General features: G+C 45.9%; 1 protein-coding gene across 1 annotated transcript; it reads right to left on the bottom strand.

Moving 5' to 3' along the window:
• Positions 1-8358: 8358 nt before the first annotated feature.
• Positions 8359-15995, bottom strand: scrt2 (scratch family zinc finger 2). The gene is made up of 2 exons (XM_018760368.2): positions 15244-15995; positions 8359-9247 (listed from the first exon to the last, which is right to left on the bottom strand). The coding sequence occupies exons 1-2, from the start codon at positions 15437-15439 to the stop codon at positions 8445-8447; spliced, it is 999 nt and encodes a 332-aa protein (XP_018615884.2). The 5' UTR covers positions 15440-15995; the 3' UTR covers positions 8359-8444.
• Positions 15996-17023: the final 1028 nt, after the last annotated feature.

Genomic DNA, 17023 nt, shown 5'->3' with positions numbered 1-17023 from the left:
GAAAAATTTGTGTACTTTGTAACTTGAACATCGTAACACCTGCGGTATGGCCATTATGGTTTGGTTAAAAAATCCATGGTTATTGATACAGATACTGGCACGGCTGCCGGCAGCTTATGAAAATATGTCAGTAAACCCCTGCAGCACGGCTAACAACCTGCTCTTACGATGAAGAAGCAGAAGGAGGGGGATTTTCCGTCAGTGCAGAGATGGTGTCCTTATGAAGAACATATGAGCTGTGTGGCCAACAGGGGGCACTCTAGTCAAAGTCACCCTGCCTCCTGCACACTGAACACAGCTGACATAGAAGTGCACCATGCTGTAACCCCAGAGAGCGGTGGTGACAAACAAAAAGTGCCTTTGAAACCGCAGTATTGAAGCACTTTATATAGCATATAATGAGAGTTCTGATATTCGACTCCTCTGCAGGCTTTTCTCATTGAAGATGCCACTGTTTATTGAATCAAGCGCACAGGAATAAGACAAATGTATTCATGTGTGCCAAGAAGAACAGCATCTGCAGGAATTTCTCCCTCTGTCATTTGAAGGAAATGTTTTTCATTTGATTTTCTTTGCTGCCGTACAGTTGGAACGGCGCAAAGAAACAGGCCTCCAGTGCAATGACAGCGACAACAGAGATCTCGAGGTGAACACGTGCTTTTCAGGGAGTCGGGAGGTTTGAGATATGTCAAGTCGTGTGCCGTGACACCGTGCTGAAGGCAAGTTGTGATTGCCTGGTCTGTGACCACATTTCAAGCACGGATGTATTCTGCGTGGACAGAGTGTGTGTGCGCTCTGTGGAAACAATCCCTTGGCAGGATGGTTAGGGTTAGGGTTACAGTTTGACTTTGAGTTAGGGATTTGGGTTGGGGTTAGGGTTATGATTAGGGTTAAATTTACAGTTAGACTATGGGTTAGGGTTAAGGTTAGACTTTGGATTAGTGGTAGGGTTAGGGGTTAGGGTTAAAGTTAGGTTCGGGTTAGGTTTAGGGTCACAGTTAAATTTTGGATTAGGGTTAGATTTTGGTATAGGGTTAGGTGGCGATGCTGGAGCTCATCCTGAGGAAGGCTCTGATGTAGACTCCCGGTTGTCTACAGCCCAGCATGTGCTCCAGTTGAGATCAAGAGTCAGACAGTTGTGACACTGAGTCTCAGAGACACTCAGGAAGACAAGCACCGTGGATCCATAGCAGCAACCCTTGAGAAGTTGAAGAAGGCCACTTTCGGGACAATGCAACAAAGCACATCAAGCCAGCAAAGACTGGCTAGCAGATTTTAAGAGTAGCATAGTGTTTTTTTTTTATCGGAAAATCATTTTTGGCATAGCTTTTTCTGCCATGATAGTCAAATCAGTGTAAGGACTATAATATGTCAATGAGAAATCATTGAAAGGGCATCTAGGTGATGTAAACAGAATGACTGACGCAATAATCAATGAATTTGCTTTTAAGGCACAATATTGCAGTATCATCAAAGACCCAGAGCATAACGAAATAGTGTAGAAGTCTAGATTTGAGAAAAAACTGAAACAGCTTTGAAACCACTTCCGGTCTGGTTCCATCCTTCGTCCACTTCCTTTACAAAGTGTTGTTCCACTAGTCACATTTCGGGCTAATAATTTCTGTCCGTTCTCCTGTGTTTTAATGAATCCAAGAGAAATGTATTGAATGCTGTGTTGTGCTGCCATTTGTGAGTCTCTGCGCTTTTAAATGGACTTGATTTTGAGGAAAACAGCACAAAAATTCAGACCCCACATTGTGGGAATTAGAGTTGAGTAAGCTTGACTTCTAGCAATTAATATTTTTCCCACTTGACTTCCATTCTGGGGAAACCTGTGTTGAGCTGGTTATGGCAGTAACTGAAGCTGCAGCTCATTCCAGCTCTCTATAATAATAATAATAATAATAATAATAATAATAATAATAATAAATGCAGGTTTTGACATGGTTTATTGCAATGCTGACACTGAATGGAGAGAAATAATATTTTAAGACTTTATTTTAAGGTTTAAAAGGGAAACAAACATACGCAAACTAAGACAACACTCTCCTTTTTTTTAAAAAAGAACTTGTATTCTTCATCTTTCCTCTTCTGCAGAAAATAGCAGAAATGAAAACACCCTCCTTGCAGTCATGGCTTAAGTTTTGTTACCCTTGGTGCGCTCTGTTTAACCAGTCACAGCAATCTGTAAATCTGAAACGGAAAAATCTATATCACAACCTAAATAATAGATTATAAAATTCTATCATTTTAGAAACAAATTATAAACACATTAATATGAATTGAATTGTCAAAACAACCTGAAACATGAAATGCTCTTGCAATAATAATAATAACAATAATATTCAGTATTTTGCATATTTTTGGTCGTTTTGTAGCACACAAATGCATTTTCCATGTGCCGTCCCCCTCGTTAGACATGAATTCTTTGTGCGAACACCCAGTCTTGACAGAGGCCCCCTCCCCCAGCCCTTTCAGGAGCGCACTGTGCAGACTTATTTTTGCTCTAGGACACTGAAGGACACTGCCGATTGAATTCAAGTCTTGTATATTCCCTGGAAACTAATCAAGATGAGCCGAGAATAATGATCCCCATCTATTTCCATGATTCATTTTTATTTTTTCCATATTTTTTCTCTCTTTTGAGTCATGGCAAAAGACTTTAAGATGGGTTCTAGCATAAAATCAATGTTCCATTAAAACTTAATGATCAAGAATGGCTTAATAGCGTTTGAACAGATGCCTTGACTTCAGTAGCGCTTTATGTTTCACTAACTCTTACGCAAGAATACTGTATGATGCCGTGGCCATTTCATGTTTTTTTTTTTTTTTTAGCATGCTGGTGATATAACTTATATACCTCCCACTGAACATCGCTTTGAAATTATGACCTGTCCTCACCCAGTCACACAGAACAGCTCACACATGGTACAATACCAGTCTTTTACCTAAAAGTGAGTTTATTGTGGTGTGAACTTAGTGCCTGTGTGAAATTGAGCTCTCAGCAATACTCCCATACTTTTTTTTTGTACTTATTTGCATCTGCAGTCCATTTTTGCAGTATTACATTTATTCTGGTGTTATTCCATTTTTATCAACCTGTATGTATGGTGCTGTAACCTTCTGCAATATCTTTCAGAACAAAAAAGTCTCTATCTATCTATCCATCTATCTATCTATCTATCTATCTATCTATCTATCTACTTCTTTTAAAATCAAATGAGTTTAATTTTTCAATTATTAACTATTATCTCTTATTTATTTATTGTAATTATGTCGGACCATGCAAGTGATTTTTGTGCACACGCACACTCACACACACACACACACACACACACAGACAGACTGATGTGTAAGAGCAGCAGACACAGACTAAGGAAGCCACAGTGGGTCAGCAGTGTGATTGGACTCCCAAGGTGGCGAGGTCTGTTTCCCAGGGTCTTTCCATCTTAAACCACACTAATCCCATATGGAACACCAAGATGTTGCCTTGGCAAACACGAGTAAAGTCAGTGCTGAACAGACTGAATCTTGCAAAAGGAAATATTAATTTCCATCTTTTTAAAATTATGTATCAGTCACAGGCAGAATAAGGAGGACCCCTGGTTTGCTTGTGCTATTGTATTTTATTATCATTGTTATTAATATCGTCATCATCATCATCATCATCATCGTCATCATCATAATCATTAAAAGTAGCAGAAAATAACAGAAATAAAAACACCCTCCTTGCAATCATGGCTTAAGTTTTGTTACCCTTGGCGGAAATTGAGGGAAAGACAGAGAGGACAGGACGAAAGGAGAACCGTGAATCTATAGTTTTGGGAAGCATATGGAAGGACTCAAGCAGCCCGCCATATGTTGAAGGCTTTTGTTATGGAAATTGTACTTTTTTGGCACTTTTCATCATTGCGCAGCCAAGCTGGGCACGTACACAAAAGAAAAGCAAAAAAGAAAAAAAAAAAGAAAAAGCACAGAAAACAAAAGCAGAGCTCCCAGAATAGAGAGTCACACGAGGGGTGCGACCTGTCGTGGTAACACTGGCCTACGGACGCCTTTTAAGTTTGTCCCTGATTTGCATTGTCACCCAGACTGCAACTGGTACCTGTATTTATCTGAATCGCAAAAAAAAAAAAGGAATAAAAAAGGCAAACAACAACAAAAGAATTACATGCATTGTCTTATTATTGCTGTGGTGTATATACATATATTTACAAGGCAGACTTAAAGAGGAACAATGGTTTTCTTTGCAAACGTTCTCCACTGCAGCCCATCTCAGCACAACTTGTTAGTGCAACGGAAGCTCAGGGTTTCTTTTAACTATTGATATTCCATCCTCCATTCCTGCTGTTCACATTCGTTTACCAGTCTTTCAAAGGGTCTGTCTGATAAACCTCAGAATCCTTTTAGCAGAGCTTCTTTGCGTGTATGCAGTATTGCTTTTCGGTTAGAAAAGAAGTGTGTTACTCTTTATTCAGCTGACGCGTGTGTCCAAAGCATGTGGTGGATAATCAACCCGGCAACGATTTTTCCGTGTATCCATGTACACAGCAGGGTGTTCCGACTGTATCAGTTCAAGGTAAGTACCTTGATCAAGGTTCTTTAGCAAGAGTAGGATTTTTTTAAATGCTCAGCTTGCAAGGTGACAACATAAACGTCACACAGTGCCCCCAGCTGAATAAAGAATAATAATAAGAAATTACTTGCTTCAGGTTTTTCCCTCTTCAGAAATTATGAAGACGGTTTAAAGTCGAATGCAGTGCAGAAATTATGGAACATTGAGTGTAGTGGTTTGCATATCTTTTTTTTCCTTCTTGACCGTGTCTTACAGGCTTGGAAAGCGTTGAGAATTTAAAATGAAAGGTCGTGTTTCTTAACGACGGACTTGCTTGAGACTCGGACTTTTAAAAGGCCATAAGAGTCTTTGGTGCACCAGGACGCTGAGATGTTTCTCACTTCTCAGCCAGCAGACATGGATGGAGAACACGGCGCCTACGGGGTCCCGACAGTGAAAGTCGGAGGAGTTAAACAGGGGTGGGCGGTGATGGAAAGGAGGCAAGGCAGACTCATAAGCATTCCCCGTGGGTTCGAGGAGAGCCGCTCGGAAGCCATTAGCGGGATTGTGTCATCTATTAGAATATGCAGAAAGCTGACGGTGCATTTGGCCGCCGGCGTTCGACCTTCTCCTCCTGGAGGTCGCTGGACGGACTCCATTACAGTCCGTCCGCCCAGTGTCCGCTTCTCCTAGCGACTGCCCTCGGCTTCTTACTCACATCTATAAAATCACGTCCCTTTTGACATGGATATGCAAATGTGCCTTTGGAATACAACAAACTGAGCTTCTCTACCTTCATCTCTCCACACATCTACAGGGCTTTATGTAAAATGCTCGCGGAAGGACTACCAGCAAAAAAGGGAGAATTTATTTTAAATCAAGAAGCATTTTACAGCGGAAAAAGCACACGAGCAACTTTGACCCGACCTATTAGTGCTCTTTCCATATTTTGTAATTCGAGGGCTTTGCCGCACACTGCTAGCGTTTAAACTGTATTACATTTTTATTTTTCAGTTTCTCATCACTATTATATTCTCCACATCGGTGCCTCTTACGTTTGATTTATAACCTTGCTGAATAAATGAACACTTCCAGTTAGGTTAAATGTCTTTAAATTGCCGAAGCCCGTTTAATTTAATTTGCTTTATCCTCAGCCTTATCTTCAGCACATTTGCAAAGAGGTTGTTTCCATGCAAAAAAAAAACGACGGTGGTTCACGGAGAGAGAGCTGGGCTGGCACTCTAAGTGCCATACACTTCTCCAGCCTAAATTATTCATATTCCCTGAGTTGCTCAGAGGACTCGTTTAATTTTTTAACTTGTTTTCTGTCTGCTGTGATAACAGGAGCACCCAAATCCGGCCTGCTGTTATTTCCCAGCAGAACTGGTATCTTATGTAGGTGGATGCACTTGCATTTCTGCATATCGTAATGTAACTGGTGAATTCCGACCGCTATTTCCACCGAAATCCATCCGCAGACCTGCTTTCCGAAACGGCAGCCGCAGAACTTTGAATTTCTCTCCCCCCTTACTGCCTGTCAATGTGCCAAAGCACATTGACGTGACCATTAGGGATCTGACCCTGGATGCCCTTCTGAAGAAGGCCGTTCAGCAGGGAAGCCAACATCAGACATTCATCTGCTGCCCCTGAAATGCGCCACCAATGTTTTTTTTTTTCTCGTTTTGATGTATTACATTTCTTAATGGAAAACAGCATTTACTTTCTTCCTACGCTTGTGAAAGTGTATAAATCCTTTAAATAAAAAATAGGCTACTTGCTACAAAAATGATAGCCAAAACTGCAGTATAGTAATAAACAGGTGCATTTGTGTTCATTACACAACAAAAAGAGCTCTGGTTATTGCACTTGGAATTATTGCGTATTCTGTAAAGCATGAAAGGGCAGGACTGGTTAGTCATTAATACCGAACACTAATCAATCTATTTTGGGAAACAACGTGATGGAGGATTCCTTCTTTTTTATTACTTTAATTTATTGCCTGCTAACGTCTGCAAACAGGTCAACTGCGATTTTACAAATCAGTTGCTGGACCAAAGAACTTATTGCCTGTGAAACAAATACAATTTTGTCCATTTGTTTCAAACACTATAATATTGTACATTGTTCCTCTTTAATACTAAAGTCCTACGGACTTTCTACAGTTCGTCATGCATATAAACAATTTCTTTGAAGATCAGCAGCATCTTACAAGGTCATTTCTGTTCAATGGCAATAAATATTAAACACATACATGTACAAATAAATAAATAAATAAATAGACAAATAAATAGACAGGTGAAAAAGTACAATAAATAAATGCATAAATAAATAAATAAATAAATAAATAAATAAATAAATAAATAGATAATACGCTACGAGGGAGGATGATGTTCGTCCGAGGTTGGAAAACATTGTCAACAACAGGACCGTTCCTTTGTAACTGGGGGTCTGTAAGTTCATACCATCATTTTGTGAGGTAAGTTCGGATAAGCTCTGCCCACTTGCGGACCTCTGTGGCGGAGACCAGAGGAGACCACAGAGGAACCTTCAGAGCGGACCAACGCGACATCGGAAGAACTGAGTAGGTCTCCTTGAGTGGAAGAGTCGCCACGCTTTGCTGCTCCCTACTGTATTGACAGGTTTGTATTTTTGGCTTGGCACTTACCTGTAAGTAAGTATTCCACTGTTAATCGAAGGCCCCTCTTATGATCAAGCTGGTCTCTATGTAACAGGGCAGATTCACCGGAAACAGGTTCAAACTCACTGTGACAGGCAAAGAACTGCCGTATCAGTTGTTGGATTTGGATTCAGTGAAACCTGTGTACTCAGGGGCGTACCAGCTTGCCGGGTACCGGGTAGCAAAACCGTAGTCACTAACGTTCAGTGGAGTCATATACGAATACTGGGGGGACACATCAGGCTGGTCTGAACAATGGGAGGCGCACCAACCCCTCCCTCCTTGTTACGCCTATGAACGTACCCAATCCAGACCACTTCCGTTTTCTTGGATCTTAAACTTGTAAAACATGTAATAAATTAATTTATACTCTTGTATAAATTTATACTCATGCGAGTCGTTGTGAATACCACTTCAGTTTTGTGAAAGCTTCTTCCAGTGCCTGCTGTCTTGATTGTTTTCCTGTTTATCATCGGAAACCTGCAGCTTGAAATACAGTCGATAAAAAACCCGCAGTTACAAAGACTTTGATTATAAAAAGAAACAAAGGAATGATTGGCACAACAAATAATACTTACAAATGATATTGAAAATGGAAATGAAAGCAAATACACAGAGTTAAATATTTGTGTCACACAAAGTATTTGTTTTTAACTCTAAATGGCCTTTTTTCTTTTTTTTTTTTTGCAAATACTGTCGTAGTTCAATTTTCGCATTTTCTTAAAAAGATTTTGTTGGCTGTTGCAAAAGAATTCAATTCTTAGCAAAAAAAAGCAGCATAAAAATACAAGAGGTCAATTCTTTTGTCCTAGAAAAGAAAACAAAAACACTGTGGCTGTATTTTATGTATATTTTTTTCATTTTCTCAATATTATTTGCTATAAAATATCAAGGAATCTAAATATTATTAGTATTATTATTAATATTATAGTAATTGATAAAAATTCACATGCGAGGCCTCATAAATAACGTGTATAAGTGTGTGTCTGTGTCTGTGTATGCTTCTGTGGGCGTGTAGCAGTTGTTCCAAAAAAATCCAGCATCTTTTGTTGTCGTCTTTGTCATTATTACTGTTTTTCCCGACGTAATCTCAGTGAAAATATTGCTTTCTTAAAAAAAGGGGGGCGGGGGGTGGGATAAAAGGCGTGGGGGTGGGCGAGGAGCAGGAGCGGAAGAGAGAAAGACAGAGGGGAGGAAAAAAACGGGCCGCCGCTAGTTCTCGGACCCGGAGTCGTCTTCGTCCGCGGAGCCCTTGAAGCAAGCCGACTCGTAGTGCTTGTTCAGGTAGGACTTGAGGGCGAAGGTCTTATTGCAGCGCTTGCAGCGGTAGTGCTTGAAGGCCGAGTGCGTCTGCATGTGGGCACGCAGGTTGGAGCGGTCGGCGAAGGCCTTGCCGCAGTGGGCGCAGGCGAACGGCTTCTCGCCCGTGTGCGAGCGCATGTGGCCCTGCAGGAGCCACGGCCGGCTGAACGCCTTGCTGCACACGCCGCACTTGTGCTTGAGGTCGTGCGTGAGGATGTGCATGGCCAGCGCCGGCATGGACACGTACACCTTGCCGCAGGTGGGGCACTTGCGGGCCATCTTGCTGTCCAAGCTGCGGTGCGTCTGCTTGTGCCGGCTCAGGTTGGACGACGTGGCGTACGTCTTGCCGCACTCGTTGCAGGTGTGCCTCGGGTTGGCCCCGCTCCCCGTGCCGGACTCCTTGGCTTCCGCGCTGCCCCGTCCGCCCCCTCCGCGGGCCTCGCCGTCTGCCTTCCTCCGCGAGCGGCCGTCCGAGATGAAGAAGGCGTCCATGGTGTAGCCCTCCCTGAGGGCCTCGGCCTCGCCGCTCAGGAAGCCACTCCCCGTAACCCCCGACTGGGGGCTATCTGGGTGCTCCATGTCGTGATCGCAGTACTCCTCCCCCCCGCCGCTCACCTGAGTGTACAGCGGCTCCGACACGGCCGAGGCCAGCTTGAGCTCCATCTTCTTCTCGCCCTGGTACACAGACGGTGTGATGTAGTCCTCGATGTAACCTGCGGTGTGTGAGAAACACACAGGACCACGGTCAGTCAGTCCGGATGATGAGCAAAACGATGCCAAGCAGCAGGTAGTATAGCGGTTAGGGCTGCCTCCTCCTGCTGTAGAACCCTTAAGCAAGACTCTTACACAAATACAGGGAAATTTCTCAGTCATATAAATGAGTAAACCAGTGTAAGTTGCTACGGAGAAGTATGAGGTGAATTTAGAAAAAAGCAAATCCCCCTATATAACTGTATGTGGGAATTAATGTCTGGGTGTTATTCTAAAGACTGCAGCTGCTGATCCCCTGTGATAAATCTCTGCCTTCTCTGAAGCCGCTTGGTTGAGTGTCTAGAGCGGGCAAACATGGCAAAGCAGGGGTTACCCTGCCTCAGGCCTCCGCTTTCAGAGCGTTTACCCACACGCCCGGCACAGTCGATCTGCAGCTGAGTGCGCGGGTGGAGCGGCGGGGGCACGACGCGAAGCACGCCGGCTTGGCGCCATTAAGGGAACGCGCAGGAGCACCGCCGCACGAGTGCCTCGGATTGATTTGCCAGTCTGCCTCTGATTAGATTTTCACAGTATGAGATGTGAGGAGGCACTGGGACCCGGGACTTGCAATTACGCAGAAATGGCAGAGCAACGTCTGCCTGCGGGCGTGGGAGCACGGCCCGTCGGCTGCCATTGGATAAAAGACCCCGTGCGCGCCGGAGCCTTTGACTCTATTAAATGGGCTTTAAAGCGTCTCGTCCATATCCTCAGACATCATAAAGAAATCTGTCAGATAAGGGCTTCCTGGAAGTGGTTTCTGGGTGGTCTGTCTCGATCGAAGGACCTCTGAGTGGCGGTAATGATTATACAGCACTCAACAGGCACGGGAGAACCTTTTTGCATCACGGCTGTAGGAGGGCCCTTCATGAACGTGGATTCGAATGCCAGGAGATGTTCTGCCACTACAACAGACGGGCTTCTATGGACACTACGAAGCAGCAGATGGCAGGAGAGATGCTCCAAACGGTCGCTCATATTGCACTGATATCATTAGCTGCTAAAGCTAAGCACTGAAAGAGAACGGTAGCGACCGCTGCAGCATGCTCGCTTGAAACTTTTCTCACAACAGCCTGACGTTTCAGACCCGAGCGGAAGCCTTTTTTTGGAATAATCTGGAACGTGCCCGTTTGAAGCGGCAGGCCTACCGGGCCTCCCTCCTACGTTCCTCCAAAGTCAGGCTGATCAAGACTTTGTTGGCACCCGGTGGCGCAGGCTAGCCGCGCAACACGTGTGTTGTGGCATTTTATTCTCAGTCTCATTGACCGGCACCTGATGGCCATGGAGCTGGGGGAATGTCTGTAGGTATTTCTCGCACGCTGAAGTGCGCTGAGGATGTCATGCTGCTCTGGATTTGTTTGCAACCTCCGGCGCTGCACCCTTAAATAGCTAGCGGGTAAAGCTCCAAGCGGAGACGGAAAAGCGAGCAATTCTAGTGAGAAGGTACTGTTATAGCCTGCCAGACGCACCTAGTTAAAGACAAACCTAGATTAACAGTAGACATTCCTGAAGAGAGCACTGGCAGACTCACACAACGGTACACAACGAAGTGCCATTGTCTGGAGCTCGATTGTCTGTCACCGCTTCGTTTGTCAGAGCGCAGCCCAGCAGTCTGCTGTTACTAACCACAATATGTCACCCCATGCACAGTCAACACAGTCTCTGCAGACCGCTGGGTTTAAATCGCCTGATTTCAATAAGAAAGAGAATCCATTTGAAAATAACAGGTTTTGCGATTTATGATTTTTTTGTAGTTCTTGGCCAGCCGGCGCAGTCGATCCTCTCTACCTTCCTTTCTTGTGCCTTATATGGAGGGTACTTGGAAGATTCAAAGAGATGTCAACTTGCTCGAGGTTAAAATTACAGTGGGCGTCTGGGTTTGACAAAAATGGCAAGTAGTCATGTCTGGAAAAAAAGTGCGAAATACCCCCGAGGAAATCACTGAGATGACAGATTCATACTGGGCTGCATGTCAGAAGAAAACTCTGTCATCTCCAGAAAAAAAAATTTAAAAATTCCTTGTTTTTAATGGTACATTTATCTTATTTTTGTCGGTTTCTCCACTGTGTGGGCAAGTATGAATCTTTTTGATGCGTACAGATTTGCTGGAAAATGTATACACCTTGAGTTAATTAAATACACTGCCCTATGAAAATAGATGGTAATCTGATGAAAATTAAATGTTCGTCCAAACTTCAACCCATGTCTGAAGTTTTTGGTATTTAGCTTCATGTTATCTGTCACTGCGAATGCAAATATTTAACATCATTTGATGTAAATGCTTAAACTCCCCATTGTTCTGAAATGCCACTTAAAAATGCTTTGAGAAAGCTCTGTATTCATTTGGTTGAACTATTACTATTGCAGAGGAGAAGCTGGAGTGTCAGTAAAAAACTTCTAAATCAATGAGCCCAAAGTTTTTCTTGTTTTTTTAAAATTTCCAAGTTAATCCTTGTCTTTTTTTCAGTTACCTCATAGAAGAATATTGACTGGAGGTTGATACACATTTCTGGCAGTTTATTTATTAATTCAGTTTAATCTAATTTCATTTCCCCAGCAGTCACTGACAGGAAGCAGCAGAACTTGAGCCCTTAGTTCATCGGAACCATTTGGAAACTGAGCAGAGACCCTCCACGTTGAACACTGTGCCGTTTCATACTTTTCTGACCTAATGTTTTGCACTTGTGCTGTGTGGTCGGTTTTACATGTTGATAATTGAATCTGGAGGCCCAGAGAAAGAAATCCAATAGCAATTTTGATGCCTGGCACAGCGCATTCCAGAGGAGAGGAGAGGTGAGTGTGTAACAGCAGGAAAAAACCCATCGGAAAGCGCCGTGTGGCAGGCGGTGGTAATTAAGTATTGACTGCTTTTTAATGAAATTCAAAGTTTTGCGCTGATCAATAGGCCACCGGCCTGTGAAATAGTGCTACGGTTCTTCTTGGGCCCCGAGACGGAGGAAGTGCTGAGGGTGTGGGGGACGTGGAGGACGGGTGAGAGATGGGAAGAGCCACATGTGACAGCGCACCGCCAGATGACACCACAGGTGATAATAGCGAACCAGAGGGGGAAAAGTGAAGGAGCTAATCCGGGAGATTAAGCCTAAAAAAAGCCGCTATTGTCCTCTATGGAGACGGGGGACTGGTGGAAACGGGGGCTTTGGGGGTGGTTAACGTCACCCGGCTGCTGAGGCGAGCCTGCTGAAGTGCCTTTAACAATGAAGTCATTAGACAAGCAATTAAACTATTCCTAATGTGAGGTCCTACAGCACGGCGCATCGTGTCCCTCGGCCACAAGAACCACACCCGGGGGTGGCCATCCGGCAGTTTCACGGTGCAAACAGGTGCGTCGCACTCCGAAAGCCACTTTTCACTCTTCGCTGCCTACAAATGTGCTTATTCTCCTCTATCTATCTATCTATCTATCTATCTATCTATCTATCTATCTATCTATCTATCTGTCAGTCTCTCTAGCTAATTTATGTATTGTAATTATCTCTGACCATACACATTACATCTGACAGTAATATTTTGTAACTCACTTCTAAGTTTTATAACCTTTTAGGAAAAAAAACTGATCAATTTACACCAGGTCTTAGGTCAGTTCTGTTCCAGTGGAATGAAATCACTGAGTTATATATGAAGCCGCCCAAAAAATAACAGCGATAATGAAACGCAAATGTCCTAAAACAATCCTTCGTAGAGTGGTCCCGCAGGCGTCCAAGTCCACACCCGCGCACGAGGCAGGTTCCTCCACAAGCTGCTGTAAAGTGCGTGTGAGCGCGTTGCACACGTAACAAGTGTCAGAGTACGTGGCCGAGGTCAGACAAAGGCTCCATTGTTGCGGTCTCGGCCGTCGCTCAGGTCCTCGTCCCCAGAGCCGGACCCCTTTAACCCCCGGTGGTTTTCAAAGCCGCCTCATTGACATAAAAAGAGCTAAATGGCTCGTGTTGGACGGGGCCCTTGGCTGGTCCTCCCTTGTTATCAGGCGGGCGTGTGTTCAAATTCCAGCCTGGCCAGACAGAGATGTGTGTACTCGGAGACACTGCTGAGGGCGAGCGCGTTCCTCCTCTCTCGCTCGGGGGGGGTGCGCGGATGGGGGTGAAGGGCGAACGGCACAAAAGGGACAATGCTCCTTTCACTTTCATCCTCTCAGTTCCATGAGCAAAGGTCCCCGTTTCGTTTGACACCCGCATTTGTTTACGAGATGTGTGTGGTGCTGCCCGCCAACGAGGACACGGGACGCGCGCCTTTCCCGTTGCCTCGATTCCGCAGCTGCCTCCACAGCACAATGGCCCCCGAGAAGGGCCACGCACAGCTGAAAGCCGCGAGCGAAAATCCTTTACATCGATTCATCTCATTTTCCAGCCGCTCGTCTGACCCAGTTCCTCAAGCCCCCCCACGCCAAAATGCGCTAAGCCACACAGTCCTTCGTTTCAAAATGCTGCTGACTTCTGCATGCTAAAAATAACCTGATGTAATGTCATTACGTGCTCTCAACCATGTTATGCAACACGGGGATATTATTCTATAAAAAAAGTGAAAAGACAGTTTTTTTAATATTTGTTTGAAAAAATAATTTTTTGCTCCATTGGTCAGCCGCCGCACAATTACCATTATAACGTTTCTAATTAATGATGGCAAAAAAATGTTGAATTGGGATAAATGATGGAGCTGAGCGCTGCGGTACTAGTTTACGGCCGGGATGGGCGTAAAAAGCACCGGAGCGTGTCGCTGATGTGGTTGTATAACAGGTGGAGGGTCACACAGGCAGCTCTGTGCTGCAATGCTTTCTATCTGCTTAATGCACGCGTGCGCGCACACATACACACACGCGCGCACATGCATACACACACAAAGGGAAGCAGACATCTGGTGTGCTTAGTCTGGGGACAAAATGGATGAGGAGCCCAGCGCTGGGTTGGGGATGTGGGGCTTTTTGAGCGACGCGCCGCCTCTCCTCGGGACCCGGCCGTTCCCGCTCGGTGTGGAGCGGCGTGGCGCCTCCTCGCGCTTACTGTAAAGGCGAGGTCACGTGACACGGGCGGAAGCTTTTGTAAGCCGCCCCCCGCCTCCTCCGCTTCCCCCCGTCCCCGAGTGCTCCGTTCTCGGACGTCTCCTGTGGCGTAAGCTTGCATGGCTGAAATTCTATGCCGAGTGGGTTTCAAACACCCGAAAGGACTGGGAGATTGGGATGAAAGTCGAAGGAGGGTGGAGGAAGGGGGGTCGGTCGGGAGGGGGGGGGGGGGGCCGGTCCATGATGGGAACTGAAGGGCAATAACAGTTAAGGACAAATGTATGATTCCATGCCGACCCCCCTCCATCTCATGGAAATGTTATCTCGCACAAAAGGCGAGGAAGTGGGCCGGTACCAAGGCGAGGGTGTCCGACGAGGGAAGGCGCACCGTGTGTATGTACGCGTGTGTGCCCGTTTCCGCGGACGCGAGCATCCGGAGCGCACAGAGCAGCCCTCCCGGCCACACGCTTAAGCTGATTGCGATACCGTGACCTGGATTGTGCTGGTGCATCATCATCATCACCATCATCATCATCATCATCATCGGAGACAAAAAAACAACACAGAAGACTGTGAGCTCAGCAGGGGAGCAGGAGCGGGAGGGCGGATTATTTAGGATAGCAACACAACAACACCCGGGTTTATGTAACATCTGCTTGCATTTGGTCCTGGGTATCCGGAGCCAGAAGGATACTCTTTCAAAATGTTGAAAATACGGTATGAAATCTATAATCAGATTTTGCATATGTATATATATATCTATACAGCTGTAAATAAATATGCAAACATACACACATCCATGGCAACATATGCATTTTGTTAGCCGGAGCATAACTGTAACCGCCGCTGAGTTCTGTAGAAATTTCTTCTGGTTTTTACATGCAAACATGGTCCGGAGAGACAGCGCTGAGAGGCAGGGGGCCGCGTTTGCTCTGAACAGCCACTCACCATTTTCACTGAGCCGGACCTCCAAACTGGTCACCGAGTCTGTGATGGAGCGTGCAAAAGTGTACGAGTCGTCCAGGTGGTGGTGGTGGTGGTGATGGTGGTGATGGTGGTGGTGGTGGTAGGGGTTGGATGCAGCTACGGCGGACGATGAGAAATCATCGAGCTTGATCTTCTTCACCAAAAAAGAGCGCGGCATGTTTCAGTGGATCGGAAGGCAAGCCCCAGAAAGACGCATGAAAGACCAAAAACGCAAGACACACCGACACACTCGGGGGGGGAAAAAAAAGAAAAAAAAAAACAAAAAACAAAAAATGTTCTTAAAAATCAGCTGAGCGAAAGCAGGTTGACGGTAATCCTCGCGCAACTTTCACATTGGCCCCCCCCCCAAAAAAAAAACAGGGGGAAAAAAGGAGGCAACCACAAAAAAAAAAAGAAAAGAAAAAGATGGGAGCAAGGCTATGTCGTGTCGCTTCTACTGTCTTCGGAAATATCTCGTTCAGCACTGGATAGCTCCTGTGATGCAGAGGGCAAACGCGACGGGGAGGAAGAGAGAGAGAGAGAGAGACAGAGAGAGAGAGAGAGAGAGAGAGAGGGGGAGAGAGACCGTCAGACTAGCTGAGATCAGCAATCACGCTCGCCTTTATATGGGCCACGGGCGCGGAGATCAGGTGGTGCCTCGAAATGGAGCTGCTTAGCTTTAATCCATCAAATGTCCCCGGGGAGACACATCAAATTACTACTGAGCCGTCTGTGCATCCACACAGACGTAGGGGAGAGAATGCAGGCAGCCCACCCCCCGCACAGGCCCCTCCCCCTTCCATCCCACCTCTCCTCTCCGAGCGCTCGGGGAAGAAAGGAGGCGTCAGACAATGGGTGCGAGTGGATGGAGCCACATTCAGCATCCTGTTGCCTATTGTCTCCCAATGAAGTAGGCCAGTTCATGTTGCCTTGTAGCCGCACGGCCACTTCCCAACACGGGCGTCTCTGCTGCGGCGGCCGCCGCCGCCCCCGACCCCCACCCCCACCCAACGGCCGTGCCGCCTACAGTCTATTACCGAGCAGACCGCTGCGGAGCGAGAGCCATCTCCAGCCACGTACGTGAGCGGCGTGTCTGCTCCGTGTGGGCCGCCTGCTCATTGTGAACGTGGGACGCGTGCGGAGCCGCCGCGGCCAACTTAATCTGGCCGCTACGGTCGAGGAGGAACGCGGAAATTAAACGTAAAATTAAGGCGGCCCTGTTTGTTTTCTCTACTCCTAAATCGGTGGAAATGTTTCAATTTCCGGGGGGCGCAGTGGGTTGGACCGGGTCCTGCTCTCCGTTGGGTCTGGGGTTCGAGTCCCACTTGGGGTGCCTTGCGATGGACTGGCGTACCGTCCTGGGTGTGTCCCCTCCCCCTCCGGCCTTACGCCTTGTGTTGCCAGGTTAGGCTCTGGCTCCCCATTACAATGGGACAAGTGGTTCAGAAAATGTGTGTGTGTGTGTGTGTGTGTGTGTGTGTTTCAATTTCCATGGTGCACGAGGGCAGCTTATTAGCATACCGTGTATTATATCAACGCACAGATGGGTAAAACGTGTCACAGTGGCTCTTTGCACTGCCCAGTTTGTGGGGTTGGGGACTAAGGGGTGTCGGTCCAGAACATTTCTCACAAGCTGGCACACGGGTTCAAATACCGAGTTTCATTTTTAACTCTGGATTTTATTTCTTGTTCGGTGGAGATATTGGGAAACATAATGCAGGACTCAATCAGTGCAGAGGAATGAATTCTTCTGTAGACATGT

The sequence above is a fragment of the Scleropages formosus genome, chromosome 19 (assembly GCF_900964775.1).
Source record: "Scleropages formosus chromosome 19, fSclFor1.1, whole genome shotgun sequence".
In the NCBI taxonomy this organism is placed as follows: Eukaryota; Metazoa; Chordata; class Actinopteri; order Osteoglossiformes; family Osteoglossidae; genus Scleropages; species Scleropages formosus.
The sequence above is the reverse complement of the archived record's forward strand: the minus strand, read 5'-3'. Positions and strand labels throughout refer to the sequence as shown.

Coding starts and splice junctions, on each gene's coding strand:
- scrt2 (XM_018760368.2), bottom strand. CDS start 15,439: ATGCCGCGCTCTTTTTTGGTGAAGAAGATCAAGCTCGATGATTTCTCA. Junction 9,248..15,243: donor GGTCCGGCTCAGTGAAAATG/GTGAGTGGCTGT, acceptor CACACACCGCAG/GTTACATCGAGGACTACATC.